Source organism: Eucyclogobius newberryi, unplaced genomic scaffold (genome assembly GCF_026437365.1).
Source record: "Eucyclogobius newberryi isolate DKJ021-1_F unplaced genomic scaffold, fEucNew1.0.hap1 SCAF_21, whole genome shotgun sequence".
NCBI classification, from domain to species: Eukaryota; Metazoa; Chordata; class Actinopteri; order Gobiiformes; family Gobiidae; genus Eucyclogobius; species Eucyclogobius newberryi.
This window is the reverse complement of record NW_027315846.1, coordinates 8,651,671-8,667,859: the sequence shown is the minus strand read 5'-3', so window position 1 is coordinate 8,667,859 and position 16,189 is coordinate 8,651,671. Positions and strand designations below refer to the sequence as shown.

Below are 16,189 nucleotides of genomic sequence, written 5' to 3'. Positions count from 1 at the left end.
CAAAACACTTGGCAGCAAAGAGTGAGTGAATTCAGATTTATTTCCAAAACCTGGCGAAAGCAAAGCCCGGGAGGTAAATGTCGGCTTAGTGATGCGTTACAAGGGAATACTTTTTCTTTTTACACTTCCTCCCGTTTATTTTTGTGTCCATATTTATTGTTTATTGAGGACTTATGTAGAGCAGGACACTACCTCAAAGAGTACCGTATTTTCAGGACTATAAGTCGCACCGGAGTATAAGTCGCACCAGTCAAACAATGCATAATAGAGAAGAAAAAACATATATAAGTTGCACTGGAGTATAAGTTTTTTTTTCGAGGTTTTTTTTGTAGTTTTTCCTGGCCGAGAAGGAGAGTCTAAGGACAGAGGACCCTGGGACATCGTCCCTCGCCACCACAGACATTGTCTGACTCCATCGCCACCACAGACATTGTTGATTCATTTCTCCCTGTGGCCCTCAGAGGCAACTGTTGTTGTGATTTTGGGCCTTACAAAAACAAATTGATTTGATTTGATTTGATAAGTATATAAGTATAAATATAAGTATAAGTTGCACCCCAGCCAAAACTATGAAAAAAGGTGCAACTTCCTCCCGTTTATTTTTGTATCCATATTTGTTGTTTATTGAGTTCTTATGTAGAGCAGGACACTACCTCAAAGAGTACCGTATTTTCCGGACTATAAGTCGCACCGCAGCATAAGTCGCACCAGTCAAAAAATGCATAATAGAGAAGAAAATATATATAAGGTTGCAAGTGTGAAAATAACAAATAATTTCACATATAAGTCGCTCTGGAGTATAAGTATAAGTGTATATAAATATAAGTCAGCCAAAACTATGAAAAAAGGTGCAACTTATAGTCCGGAAAATACATTATATCGTAAAAGCAGGACTTTGGGACAGAAATCAGACTACTGCTGCTTTCTGCATGTAATAATCGTGTTTCATATCTTGTCAAGAGCCCAAATCTGCGTTTTGGTGGTCAACCCTAGCTTCACTTCACCGTCTGAAAAAAGCGGTGCTAAAACTGCACCTAAAACGATTGTATGTGAATATAAATAATGTGCCAAAGGGTTTGTGAGAGCTATGGACAAGTAAGACATAGTAAACACCTGCATGCTCCTTTCGCGGTCTCAGCTTTGATGATCTTTCTTCCTCCAGGTTCCCTTCCAGCCTCAGTATGAGAGAACATCTACATCAATATATGAACATAAATGAGTTTTAAACCTCTGAGTCGGGGGAAAGACTGGAAGGTCTGCCCTGCACCTGCTTGTCAACATGTAGAGTCGACTGCTTTGCCTCTAATGCTCCGTGTAGGGCACTAAAACTGTTCTATCTCCATGGAGACAAGGAGACCGGAACTTAAAGGGCCTGTACCTGATTTCATGCATGTTAAACTACAATCTGGATACTATGTTGTAAAAGCATTTGTTCAGGGGTGAAAATTAGAGCTCTGAATTTAATTATAGAGTGTTTTATTCCCAGTGAATCAGGAAGCACTCCGTTAGCATCCACATGTTTGTTAGCTTTACTGTGACGGCAAAACTCTCTGGTCTGTGGTGAGTGAGCGATGTGGATTGCTGCAGTTTCTATGTTTCAAATGAACTGTTTTTCATGTTTTAATCAGGCACAGCACCTTTAACATAGAATTCTTACTAAAAGTGTTTGTACTGCTGCACAAATGTCAGCAGACTTCCTCAAATGTGTTTATTTCTCATCACTCTGAGCACATAAGGTGTTTTTGTAGGAAAAAACAGTAAAAGAAGAAGTACCTGATCAATGGAGACACGTTTGCAGACCCTTTATTAAAGTTAGTATATCTTTGTATCGATTTTTAGTGAAAAATCTCGTTACCACTGAGGTTTTTGGGTAAAGATTCCATTTTTAAGGGAATTCTGCAAAATCTAGTAAAGTGTAATTTGGAAATGGACACATTTGAATGACTGTGACCCAAATGAGACTTTTTTTTTTTATTTTAATTTAAATGTGTAGTTGATGTCTATTGGTTTGTTGCTTTGTGTTTTAGATTTTATCTTTTGAAAAAATGTAATCTAGAAAAAAGAAAGAAAAGTACTAGTGGAAAAATGTGTTTAAATTCTCTTTTAATACAGAAATACCCAATAAAATGTGTGATGAAGCAACATGTTGACAACACCTTGGTAAAAAAACAGATCAATCTTTCAGTAGTGTGTCTCTGTGGTCCAATGAACACCCAAAATGTGCCTGTTCCCATTTTCCCTTCATAAAGCTGCCACCACTGCCCTGTCCCGTGTCCTGGGCTGCCCTCTGTCTCTGCTGCTGTTAAATCAAACCAGGACAAAACATCAGACACTCACAGACACTCGGACATCTGCAGCTCCAGAGGTCAAGGCTGAGTGACCCTTTCCTTCATCCTAAATCGCACCTGTTTGGCACAAAAAACCCTGTAAAACCAAGTCATCCCCTCGTAAAACATGTTTATTGTAGGCGTTGGATAATCCCTTACTTTGCAAATACAGACATTTTTGGCAGACGGATTTGGGTCATTTTGACTGAACAGAGCTTTACATGGAGGAATGTGTTTTAATCTTACTTTTAGGAATATTAATTGTGTTGAAAAACCTGTTGTAGATTTTGCCTCCCATTATGGAATATGCATGTCTCAATGTGTCTTGTCTTAATAGTTATTTATACTATAAATAAGTGTTTTTCATGCAAATTATTCATGCTACACAATTTAATCTACTTTGGCAATCTCTCCTCAAATATTTTACTGTTGTCATATATATATTGTTGTTGAAATATTAGGGTTCTGTATGTGGAAATAGAATGCAAAGAACAACTATTTTAAAACGCTGATAGTACTTGCCGGACAAAATAAAAGAACATTTACTGTATTTGTCCCACAATGGAGAAACAACATTACATCTGTGGAATTAGAGTGATATGTGCAAATATATCGCTGTTGTGCTTCATAAAACAGGGAGAAAGAGTTTATTAAAGTCAAACAATTGCAATTATAGTCTATTTAAGGCCAATTTCATGTCTTCTGGTCCGGCACACTTACAAATGAACAGAGCAGCGGTTCTCAAACTTTCCACACCAAAACATGTGGCATTCATTCATTCATTCATTCATTCAATCATTCAATCATTTATTTAACCATTATAGTTAAAAACCTTGCTGACATTTAAGATCTGGCCACGTGGCAGGAGCACAAATTACTCAGAACACACAGTGCTTCACAAAACGCCCAGAGGATCATCGGACCAAAACCGGGTCCAAAACAGGATCATATCAGGTCTAAACTAGAGCTAAACCAGGTCTAAAATTGTGACAGCACTTTTAAATGAAGACTTACCTAAACAAGGACAAAAAAGTGGATCAAAAGGACTTTAAATTAAGGTAACAGAGCCCACACGCCACAGTTTGAGACCCACTATGAACCAATAACAACGTGTCTACAGTTCTCAAGCAGGTCAAGTCCGTCACAACAACCAAGTGGCACATTCTGCTTTACAATATCTGCCACTCTTGCTTTTTGCACTCATATATTTTGCTTCCCCGCCCTGGTCCCCTTCGCCTGACGCCTCTATTTTAGTTTAGTCATTTTACCTCCATCGGAGCGTTACTCAGCCTCCTCTCTCTCTCCTCCACCCTCCTTCACCTTATAAGAGTCTGCTCCAAACATTGGCTCACTCAACTTTAGGCAGGACTTCAGCTCAAATAGAAGTAGTAGTAGTAGTGATAGTAGGAGTGATAAAAGCGGTGGTGATGTTTGTCCTTGTGTGGAGTGTGTTGTGGAGTTTGGGATGCTTCGCCACGTCTTTAAATGAAGTTGAGTACGACGCAAACTGTGCCGAAAACTACAACAATGAAATCTCACTGGATCAACAAGATGGTAAGATACTATTGTGTGGACTGGAAACACCATCAAACGTCTTATTTCATGTTTTTTGTATTGCATGTTTGTTTTTTCAGCATCTATTCATTCTGATTGGAGTTTATTAGTTGTGGGTTCCTCTTTAAGCAAGGAATTTATTATATATTCACGGGTAAATGCTTTCTCTTTTAAACCATATGGCAATTTTATTTTATTCTTTCACGGTACAATCTACGATATTTATTGCAATAATGGAAATTCTAACACAATTGAGAGGTTTTCTTTGCTTTTAGAATGCCTTGACAAGCCTTTGGTACAGATTATTACTGTCATATTGTTATTGTCATTATCTGCACTGAAATAGAGCAAAGCATTATGGTCTATGTAGTTAATCTATTGCTACAACAACACAACATACTTAAGCAAATAAGCCACTTGTAATTTGACTTTAGAGCTGCCCCTAACTATTATTTTAGTAGAAGAGTCATAGAGGAGTTAATGATCTTTTTTTTGTGCTAAGTTGGCAAGTCAAACATTCATTTTTATTGTACATTGAGACTTTTTAAATACATTTTTAACCAAACAAAGGTTAAAATATGGTGCTTGAAAGCTTTCAGACGGATAATATTTATGAATAAAGTGTATTATTGCTGAAAATCATGCCTTGTTTCTTCTTTTTTACCATTTTGATAATAATACTGCTGTCTTAGTTATGAAAAGTATTTATTTTGGTATGTGTTTTAGAGTCTGCATAGAGCAGATAAGGATTACGACATCAAATACGACCACGATTAGTTGATTAATTGTTGCCGCCCTCTTGTATAAATTAACAGCGATATTACTTTGAAGATTTATACTGGTTATTGGAACATCCCTGATTATTTCACCAAACAAACACCACAAACAAAAGTAGTTAATTAGTAATAGTAGTAATTTAATTTAATCCGGACCTATGTTGTCACGCAAAAACCATCATCCGAACATCCATCTCAGCAGAATTAACCCAGTCGTGCAAAGTTTTCGCACATCTTAGCGGTATTTCTAGTCGCTCACACACACTTCTGTTGACCCTTCGCAGACGCTCCATCTCCGGGCCGGTGCCGGGACGACGCCCCCCGCTGGGACAAGCTCTTCACGGCGCTGGAGGACTCGCACATGCGCCAGAACATGCTGCTCTCGTCCGCCGAGCAGAACTGCGCAGGAGGCGCCGCCGGGGCCGTCAAGATGCTCTGGGACAGACTGACCAAAGGGGGCTGCCATCTCTGTGCCGCCAACATGGAGAGAATATGCAAAAGTCAAGCGGAGCACCTCGACTCAACCGTACGCCGGGAGTTCTCGGAGAGCATGAACCGCCACGCCGACGCGGAGAGGAGTTTGAATTGGACGCTGCAGCGCGTTTTGCACCAGAGCAAAGAGACCAACGAGAGACTGAAAAGACTCGAAGACAATTCAAAAACGTCGCCCCGGCCCACGGTGTCCAGCGGCGGTTTGAAGGAGCAGGACGTGGCAAATCGATGGTCGGACAAAGGCTCGATCGGGGAAACCCTGGTCACCATAGCGACGGAGCTGCGGAGAATTCAAGTGCAGCTCGACGGATTGATCGAGGAGGCGAGGATCAAGGACAAGGGAGACACATGAAGGAGCCGTGAGAGGGAAAAAAGAAAAATACTATCAAGATGTTTTATGCAGTGATATTTTGCCCTGATCAAATCCAAATAACTTTTTTATACTGTATATATTTGTACGTTTGAAGTTTGTAACCACGTAATAGCATGTGTTCGCTTGTTGCCTCCATCCAAGAAGTTTTCATTTGTTTCTTTTTTAGCTTTGCTGGGTTTGGTTGGTAAAATAAACTAAGAAAATATATGTTAACCTGTCAGAAAATATGAATTACAAGCCTAAAATTATATATTTTAATCCAATTTGCACTGCACCTCAACTTTTTCTAGACTAATCGATTATCCAAATAAACCATAATTGCAGACCTACTATTTGTGTGTAGCTGTCATTGGTTGCTATGGTCATTATAGCCGGATTCAAAAGCTAAGATAAGATGAGATGAGATAAGATATGACTTTATTTGTCCACACAATAGGGAAATTTTGGTGTTGCAACGCAAGTAGATTCTTATAAGAAGCTCTTAATAGAAAAAAACTCTTATAAACAAAATTCATATGGACAGAACCTCTCATATTCTTAATAAGGAATAGAGAAAATAAAAAATAAAAAAATGAGAATAAAACAAAAAAAGATAACACAAGACAAAAAATACTAATAATAGTGGTAAAGTAAACACTCTTATTTACAGCAGTTATATGCACATGAATATGACATTATTGCGTATGAGTATTGCACATGAAAAAGATCATTAATCATCTTGGAAAATCAATTGCACTGCTTGTAGTTTATATATCAAATCTTGACTATGCAAAGTTTGTTGCTTTATTATTGTGGTTTTACATCTTTAAAAATCAGACTTGGGGAATAAATAAAATGTCATGTCAATCATTGCAGCGCCGTTTTTCTGCGAGTTGGCACTGCTTTTTCCCTGTAGAGAGCTCTAGTAAAGTCAAATACACATTTCCCGAGGCCAGTTTTTGCCCACTCAAACATTTTCTTCATTTCAACACAAATGTGCACAGTATTTGCTACTTCCTCTGATTCAAAGATGAAACATGTAGCGTCCGAAAAATCCATTTGGACAAGTTCATTACAGCTTTATTCCATTCGTTTGCACCCATTTTGAATTTGTACATTGCATTTTTTGCCTAAAAGCAGCAGTTTTTAGCTTGTCTTTCATTGCTAACAGTTGATTTTGTGCAAACATTTTTAATGCTATGTTAGTACAATAAACAAAAGCCTGTAGCATATTTTTCTACATCCTCTTTCTCAGTAATCATTGTCATTTACTGCGTTTTCAGACTGGATTTATTTGTCTGGGATGCTTTTGCCTGTCCTATAATTTCCGTGTTGCAGTCAGCTTGGCACCGATATTATAATACAGTAGTTTAGCCTCTATTTAAACCGTGCCAACCTCCCATTCATTAGCAGCTTTATGTGTGTAATGCAAAGAGGCCGCGATGACAAGTCTGGCCCAAGCTTTCTGCTGTTGTTTTATTTGGTTTGTAACAGCTGATAAGTGATTTGTAAAGTGTTCCCTCATTATGTTCTATTTCTTTATGCTTGGCTTCTCCGGTGTAATGAAATACATATGCGATCAAGACTTAATTTCTTCCATATTGTGTTTGCCGGCGTCTGTTGTGTGTCTGCACCTGTCTTGTAAATCCAGAGGGAAAAGACTTCTGTTTGTTTTACTGACTGTAGTGAAAGTGTAATTGCAAAACCGCTCTTGCTTTTTTTTTTTTTCTAATACAAAGAGAATAATAACAAACTAAAGGAACAAATGTCAATTACTAAGTTTATGGACTTATTTTCTTAATGGAGCTGTTGTAATGCAAATTGACTGTGAATCTGTCTCACCCGAAAACATTTTTAAAAAGCTTGAACAGCTTATTTAATTATGATAGTTACATGGTTACGTTGGGTTATTATTAGTAGTTTATTATTAGTATCTAAAACACAGAGCATTGCCACATATAAAATAGTAACCAAAGCCATGTCTATAGGCCATTATCATGACTTTAAAACTACATACTACATACAACATGCAGCACAGTAGGACATATTTACAAAACTTTAGTGTTCACAAGCTTGATTTAATTTCAGCCACTTCTTCAGTTTGTTTCAGTTGGGCAGGTGTAGTGTTCCGTTTGCCTTTTACTGAGAACGCGCTCTGCATTTAGCTCGTCTACAGCCACAATTTCATGCGCCACTTGTGCTGACACCGCCTGGATTAAACTTGTGAATCGTGACACTTACAGTTTCTGGAGCAAGATTATTTACACATTTAAGATAAGATAAGATATTCCTTTATTGTCCACACATGGGAAAATGTCGGTGTTACAACGCAGTAGATTCAGGGAGAAAGGACAGATTATAGGAAGTTTAAAAAACACTCTTAATAGAAGAACTCTTATGAACAGAAATAAAAAAAATTCTTATAAACAAAACTCCTCTCATATCTTAATAGGGAATGGAGGAAAAAATAAAAAAAATAAAAATAAAAATAAAAAGATAAAATACAAAAAATAAAAAATAAAATAAAAGGATAAAGATAAAGATAAAGATACAAATAAAATAAAATAAAATAAAATAAAGTAAAGAAAAGTAAAAATAGCTAGCATAAGACGAAATAATACTAATGTAAGTAAACACTCTTATTTACATCAGTTATATGCACATGAATATGGCCTTTTAAAATCAAATTATTATTAAACTTAATAAAAGACACAAATAAATTGTGCTGTTCTATCATTTTACAATAGTGGTATCGTATCTGCCTTTTGTCCATCACTTTTAAAGCCTATTTGTAAAGAGAGCTTTCACTTTCCATGGCCGACTTCCTGGCCTGGCCCCCCCAGGATCATTGCATGGAGGTATAATTTGTCAGCACGTGTGAGGTGAGGGTTTAGATTAGGCGGGGTCAATAATCGAGTATTAAATTGAAACAGATGTGAAGCTATGGTTGCCTGGGAAGTCCAGATTCAAATAAACTGTGTAATCTCCGTGAGGTCAGATGGGCGTGACTGACAGGTGGATATGCCAATCAGGGACACGCATTAGCCGGTATATATGGGTATTTTCCAAAAAAAAAGGAAAAAACGATCCCAATGGACTGAAAAACATCATGAATTACTGCAGAATCATTGAGCCTACCATAAAACGCTGTTAATCTGAGGTGAGAGAAGTTTGATTTTGTTCTAATGATAGATGAGCTTGTTCGTTTCTCATGCAACACAGAAATATAACATTTATGATTGCTCGCTACTCTTTGAGTTTGGCTCAAGGCGTGGCAGAGGGACCGCGGACTATATAGTGAAAGAAGTGAGTATTCTGTAAAAGGTATGAACCTCCAATCAACATGGCACTCTCCATCAGCAGCAGCTCGACCGTTGTATACAGGAAGTTGAAGCCTTTTTAAGGACATTTCATTGTTCTAAAGATATAATATGGTTTTGATTCGTTACTTGTTATTATTTTTCATCGCACTGACCAAAACAAATCGTGGGTGCTCCCTCCACACTCCTTCTGTCGCTGCCGATGTCGTTTTTGACGTCTTCCTTTGACACGGCGCTGCTTTTATCAGACGTATTTGTGCTCCGTCGTCACAGAGACATCGCTCTCTCCGAGCCGCTTATCTGTTTGCCAACGCCGTCATCTTCCTCCTCTTCCTCCTCTTCCTCCTCTTCCTCCTCTTCCTCCTCTTCCTCCTCTTCCTCCTCTTCCTACTCCTTTATCTTCATCAAACATCACCTTGTTTCCTTCTCTCTCACCCTGCTTTTTCTTTTTCTTTCTCTCTCCCTCTTCTTCTCTCTCATCTTCCAACTAATTTATCTTCCACAACCATCAACTCTCTCTCTCTCTCTCTCTCTCTCTCTCTCTCTCTCTCTCTCTCTCTCTCTCTCCTCTCTCTCTCTCTCTCTCTCCCTCTCTATCTTTCTCTATGTCTGTGTTCTTTTCATCCCTCCTTTCTTTCTAACCCCCTTTTTTCTCTATTGCCCAGTCTTTCTTTCTCCCGTTCTCATCTTCCTAATAGTTTATCTTGCACAATGACCCACTTTCTCTCTCTCTCTTTCTCTCTCTCTCTCTCTCTCTCTCTCTCTCTCTCTCTCTCTCTCTCTCTCTCTCTCTCTCTCTCTCTCTCTCTCTCTCTTTCTCTCTCTTCCTTTCTCTTTCTTTACTCCTTCCCTTCTCTCTCATCATACTATTACATAAGCTTTTTCTTTTCTCTCAATTATTGCTTTCTCTTACCTCCTTTCTTCCTCTCTCTCTCTCTCTCTCTCTCTCTCTCTCTCTCTCTGTCACTCTCATCTTCCTACTAATCATCTTTTTCTTTTTTGACTCTCTCACTTCAACACTCCTCTCAATCATTTCCTTATACTCAACAATCATCACCTCTATTCTATCTCCTCACTTTCACTCTCTTTCTTTCTTTCTATTAATTTATTTTGTCTCTTTCTTTCCTTCTTCTCTTCTTTTCTATTTCTCCTCATCATCTCCCCCTCCACTCTCTCTTCAACTCAATCTCTTCTCTTTATCCGCTCCCAACCTTTCCCTGTCTCTCTCCCTTTCTCTCTTTCCTCTATTTTCTTTTCTCACCTGCCCTTTTTTCTTTCAATCTTTCTCTCTCTCTTCACTTTCTCTCTTCACCCTCTCATTGTCCAACTAATTACAATCTTTTTTGTTTCGTTAATTTTGTCCTATTCCATCTCTTCCCCTTCCCCACACCTACTCTCTTTATCTCTTTTCCCTCCATCCTTTCCTTTCCTCTTCTTTTTTCCCTCCTCTCTCTCTCTCTCTCCCTCTCTCTCTCTTTCTCCCCTATCTTTATCCACTTTCTCCTTCCCGCTCTCATTTAATTTTTCCTCCTCAATCTCTTCTCTTGAGCCACTCTCATTCTTCCTCTCTGTCTCTCTCTCTCTTTATCTTCTCCTTACGGCATCTCTCTCTTCCACCTTAATCTCTTTCTCTTGCCCCTCTCCCTCATCTCATCTTCCTTCTAATTTATCTGACAAAACCATCACCCCTTTCTCGTTTATCTCACTCCTTCTCTCTCTCCACTTCAGGCTTCTTCCTCTTCTACTGTTACAAACCGATCAATCTTTGGCGGGCGCTCAGCTGGCTCCTGAAGGTGACTGACATAACGTTCTCACTCAGCGCCCCAATAAATAAATAGATCGCCACATAAATACGGAGACGAATACCCCAGAAACTCGCTCGGTTTTTCATAGATTTTAATGTCACATGATCACAACATCACGGAACGAAACGACACGAGATTGGCACTTTCCCAAAAGCAGAGACGATACAAAATAGATAAAGCTTCAATAAACATCTAGCGTCAAGTCTCTTATTTACAATCAATATGTGAACCTGATTCCAAAACTGTTGGGAGTCTTTGTAAAAAAACAACTGTATAAACGCATAAAGAAAATGTATATATTTCCCACACATTCTTTCTGTTTCGACATAACATTCACAACGGTAAAATGTTTTAATAACTTATATTTTTGTGTGTTATAGAGGCATTTAGAGGAATTAAAAAAAGACAACACTAAGAAAAGAAAGATTTAACCCTATATAAATAATTGATGTCACCTTTTTTCATTTACTTAATTTATGTTGATCCAACGCAAATCATTTATATTCCATAAAGCGATCTATTTTAAAATATGTATACAATAATTGAATGTTAAATATTTAAAATGGAAAAAGGTGACATACTATATTGAGGAAAGGTGGGCGTTTCATGATTTGATTGACACAAAAGTAAATGATGTTTGAGTTTAATTTTACATTGCGTCCCAACTTATTTTGAAATCAGGGTTGTGTTTCTTGGCATTGTGATCGTGTCCATCTACTTAATGGGCGAGTCCAGGATCTCCTCGTACTCTTCCCTCTGGCGCCGGGGCACGACTCGCGACGGCAACAGCTTCATCGCCACCATCCAACTCACGCTTATCAACACAAAAACCTCCCCGATGATCGCGAGCGCACTGGGCGGCTCTGGCAGGACGGTGAGATGGAGGAGCATGGCGAACGGCACCTCCACGCTTTGAGAGGCCGAAACGATGGCGGGATGAAGGCGGGTGAGGGCGTGCGTCATTCCCAGGAAGGCCGCCGCGGAGCAAGCGATTAATCCGAGGACGAGACCCCAAGCCGGAGCGCTCGCAGGCCAAGACCACCCCTCCTGGAGAAGAACGAGCGTGGCCGGAGATAGAAGACAACCTGTCCAGCTCACCGTGAAAAGGGCGGTGCCCACGCCAATTTTCTCCTTTAGAGATCGATAGCCAACCAGTGCCAGGGCCATCCACAGTCCCGCCAGTGCCGATAACGACCAACCGAACGCCCCTTTCCAAAACGCGACGGGATCGGAGGGAGTGTCCACGTTGTACTCGTCGACCGTCGGGAGCAGGACGAGGCCCAATCCAAAGAGTCCGGCGGTTATGGAGATCCCGTCGGTCAGACCTAAGCGCTCTTCGAGCAGCAAAAACGCGAGGACGGCGGAGAGGGCGGTGGTCGCGAGTCGCCACGTGGTCGTAGCGTTGCCGTCGGAGATGAAAGTCAAAGACGAATAGGCGCAGCAAAGGGAGAGTGAGTAAGCCACGCCGTAGAAGAACAAGCGCAATCGATAGCCGCGCGGCCCGAATGGATTTTCACCTTTTTGCAGCGGGATGGTGACGGAAACGAGCTGTGCGACGGATCGGACCAAGAGCAAAAAGAGCGGGTCTAGTTTGAAATGTTCGGCTGCCACTCGAGTAAGTACGATGACAACAGCATGCGCCAAACCTGCTCCGAGTAAGCCCACCCACGTCAACCGGGACGCAGACACCGAAGCCTCTCCGAAACTGGCCAACTGCTCTCCTACGCCTTTATTAGCTGATCCCTTGGGTGCTCTGTTACCACCGTCGCCGCCCTCTCCACTTGTCCCGACAGCGGAAGGGGACTTTGCTGTACTTTCCTTGTCTTTTGAGGTGAACAAAGTCAGCGGCCATTTCTTGCCCTCTGTCAACCGTTTCTTGTCCGACGTCTCTTCTATGAAGGATCCGAAGTCCTCGAAAGACGGCGCGTCGTCGTAGCCCTCGTCGCCGGGCTGGGGGAAGTGGGTGTGGATGCCCGGCTGCGGGGAGTAAGGGGTGCGCGTGGTGGCGTATTGGGCGGTCACTGTGTGCGGGTGGATCTTCACTCTCTTCTTGGAGGCGCCCAAAAGGTGAGCCGACTCCATGGTGGGACGTCAGACTGGGCAGAGAGCTGAAATGACAAAAGCAGATCTGATGAGTCTGGATGTACACGCACATGAAACGCCGCTGCTTGCTACAGTCAAATGTCACTAAAAAGAGATTTATCAGCTCTGCAGTTTTAAAACAGGAAGTGAATGAACTATTTATTATTAAGCAGCTTTAGATCAATATTAAGGGTGACAATGAACAATATTTTTAGTTTTCTTTTCTCCTTCCGTCTGAAATATGTTTGATATGTTTATTAGATTGTTTGTTATCTATTTATCACTAATTAGAGAAGGAAAAACTTGCATGCACCGGAAAATAACTGTATTCTGACCATCACCAAATGAAAGAGTAACTGTATACTGGTACAGTCAAAATTGGTGTTATGAATATGCATTTTTTAGTACATGTATTTCGTTACTTCCCACCACTGTATAAAGCCGTGTATAAGAGCTGTATACAGCCTTTAAGTACACCTAACTGGATTTAAAACCTAGTAGTTGCTGAGATAGGATTAAAAAGCCTCTCGATCGCCTGCTTGCTCACTCGAAACACCATCTCTCTGGACATGCGTGATATCTCATAGATCTTTAATATCCGGGATAATAATAGCAGCTGACTCACATCTCGCTTCTGCTTGGCTACTGTCTTTGCGGCCATCTATAGTATACTACAGAGAAATAAGCATATTCATATATTCATTCATCTTGTTGTTTTTTGAAAGATAGTTCAGAGGAATATCTTGTATATTCACAGTTTGTTTTGGCAGTGTGGCTCTACTTTACAAACATGTTTTTCAGATTTAGATTTTAGAACTGATGGAAAGTATTTCGTACGGTTCCATAACTGTAAAATGCCATGTCTGCGTATACCTACATAGGGATGTCACAATATCAGATTTTAGTGTTAGAATTATTGTGAGAAGAAGTTACACAATTTTATAATCATTCACTATTATTGATGCGTAATCATGCATGACCATATTTTCTGCACGTTTTCTAATACATTATCATTTTTCTATGTCTATGTATCTTTACAAAATCAAAATATATGAATAATAAAGTTAATGTAACGTACAGACCAATAAAAAGCACTTTTTTGTAGTAAATACTGACAAACTGCAAATACTTAATTTTGCTTCTATAAATGCAACAATTGTTATTATTTTTTAGTTCCTTTGATTATATTGTGGCCTGAATAATCACGATTACAGATAAACCAAATGATCTTGACATCCCTCGTCTGCCATGCTTCACCTTTTCGTCTTTTTGCCCTTCAATCTCAGAAGTGCTTTGAATACCAATTGCATAAGATCTTTGCACCTGATTTGATCTTTGCCTGGAGCACTAAACTTCCTCTTCCTCCTCTCTCGCTCTTCTCTGCACAGTAATAACCTCCTAATAAATGCTGCCAAGCCCCATTCCCCATATCATTTATATACCATCTGATTCAGGTCTCCTTCATGGGCAAGTACCCCTAACCACAGGAGTTATGGCCCCCTGCAGTACAGTCATCTGGTCACACCGGTGCTGCAGCCCGCCAGCTCCACTGCTTTAAAGGCTGTGCTACATTTACCAGGCCAGCGCGTTCGCCAGAAATACGGGGATAACATCTTGCAGACGCGGTGGTACTTTGCAAAAAACATAATCTAATCTGTGTCACTGCTGTCAAGCTCTGTTTGTGTGTCTAACGTTTCTGATAAAAGAGCAAGAATAATTTGATCTTTTGTTTCATTTCACTTTGTTTTGTGTCGATGAAGAGGCAATGAGAGTGAGCTGGCTTTGTATAGCATTAAATCTTTACCTGATTACAGTTTAAATGTGCACTTTTGAGTAAGGTATTCATCATCTGTTTGTTTCTGTGCAGTTTTAGGTTCCACAGTATGGCATTAAACATATATCTTGCATTTATTACATTTTTTTTTAGCAATGACAACAACGAAAACCATGCATTCTGTTTTGGAGCTTCTTGTCTAAATCCATGGGTTTCATAATTATACAATATTAGGCAATATAATGGTTATTATAGTGAATAACCATTTAAAATCTTTTGAATGGAAAAAAACACACACAAAAAAACGTTCAAAATGTTGTATACATCAAGGAAGCTGAAACCCATGCATAGTATTTAGTGCATTTTAAATTTGTACATTTATCATTGAACACTGTTGTAATCTTTTGGCTAATTCCCTTCTTACCACAGCGAAACGATCTGCCTGTGAGGCGCGAGAAGGATGTTTATGTTGTCTGTGTTCAACAATAGAACAATACCCCATTACCTAACTCTGGTGTGGGAGGACATACATGAATGGATAGAAATAGATCTTTCAGTGATGCAAGTTTCACAAACAAATGAATACAGAAACTCAGTCAGAAATCTGAGGGATGGATTGAATATTGATTAAAAAAAAAATCTGACATAATCCTTAATAGTCTTACTTTCCCCATAACAAATCATCTACATCAACAGAATGCAGTTTATTTGGTCGTTTTACACCATTCTTACATGGTCGAGACATGTTTTATAATCCCATGAGATATTACAACAATCTCTTTCATAACGCAGCTGCTATACTTGCGGTGATATGTTGTTTGGTACCAAGAATAAATTAAAACCACATCCAATTTGCTAATTTCCCTTCAAACTGAAAGGACAGTTTTGACTTTGATGTAAATAGTGTTGACATGAAACTGGCCATACTCCACTGTTACATAAATTCCATGTTGACATTATGATAAATGTAAAATTGACTGAATCTCAAATTCATCCTGGTGCAATATTTTCTATCCATATAACAGATATTTGTATTAAGAGTTCAAGAGTTTTTTTACAAGTTATCTGTTTCTTTTATTATTATACATCTGTTTCTGTACCTAATCTGTGTTGCAACATTGAAATTTCCCCATTGTGGGACAATTAAAGGCTATCATCTTCTCTTATTCTATCTTAAACACTGCATTGGTTGTTTTCTGATTTCTTTTTGATCAAACTCTTCCTGTGATTCTCTGAGTTGATGCAGTTGGACGTGAATCACTGTGAGCCTCGGTTATCTGGAGTACAGTCATGTCCGGCAGCACATTACTGTACAAAGGTCACGCTCTTGACCTCTTCTCCACTGCTCAGCTCATGGCAAAGTGTTTATAAATGATTCATTATCTACTGAGGGTCAATCCGTCCACATAAAAAAATGCATCAATATTAGACTACATCTTGCCATGTAAATGGAAGTGACTGAGACAGATTTAATCATTATAGCCGTCTTGACGTCAGTGTGTTTTTTCCCCTCACTGACCATTCATCTTTATTAATCGTTAAACAATCGAAACAAGTTCTCACTATAGCAACAGAGCTGTCACTCCTATACAATACTGTCAATTTATACATATACAGTCTGTCTTCTGTCTACATTTTTCTCCTCTGATCATAATCTTTTTCTAGTACAAAACAAAACAGCGTCATCGCCACATTTAAAATAATATA

General features: G+C 39.4%; 2 protein-coding genes across 2 annotated transcripts; one reads left to right on the top strand and one right to left on the bottom strand.

Moving 5' to 3' along the window:
- Positions 1–3,754: 3,754 nt before the first annotated feature.
- LOC140370990 (pentraxin-related protein PTX3-like) lies at positions 3,755–5,753 on the top strand. Its single transcript, XM_072458268.1, has 2 exons — positions 3,755–3,881; positions 4,942–5,753. The coding sequence occupies exons 1-2, from the start codon at positions 3,755–3,757 to the stop codon at positions 5,499–5,501; spliced, it is 687 nt and encodes a 228-aa protein (XP_072314369.1). The 3' UTR covers positions 5,502–5,753.
- A 5,500-nt stretch (positions 5,754–11,253) lies between these two features.
- Positions 11,254–12,748, bottom strand: slc35g2a (solute carrier family 35 member G2a). The gene has a single exon (XM_072457985.1). It carries the CDS (start codon positions 12,706–12,708, stop codon positions 11,341–11,343), a length of 1,368 nt encoding a protein of 455 aa, XP_072314086.1. The 5' UTR covers positions 12,709–12,748; the 3' UTR covers positions 11,254–11,340.
- Between the last annotated feature and the right edge of the window lie 3,441 nt (positions 12,749–16,189).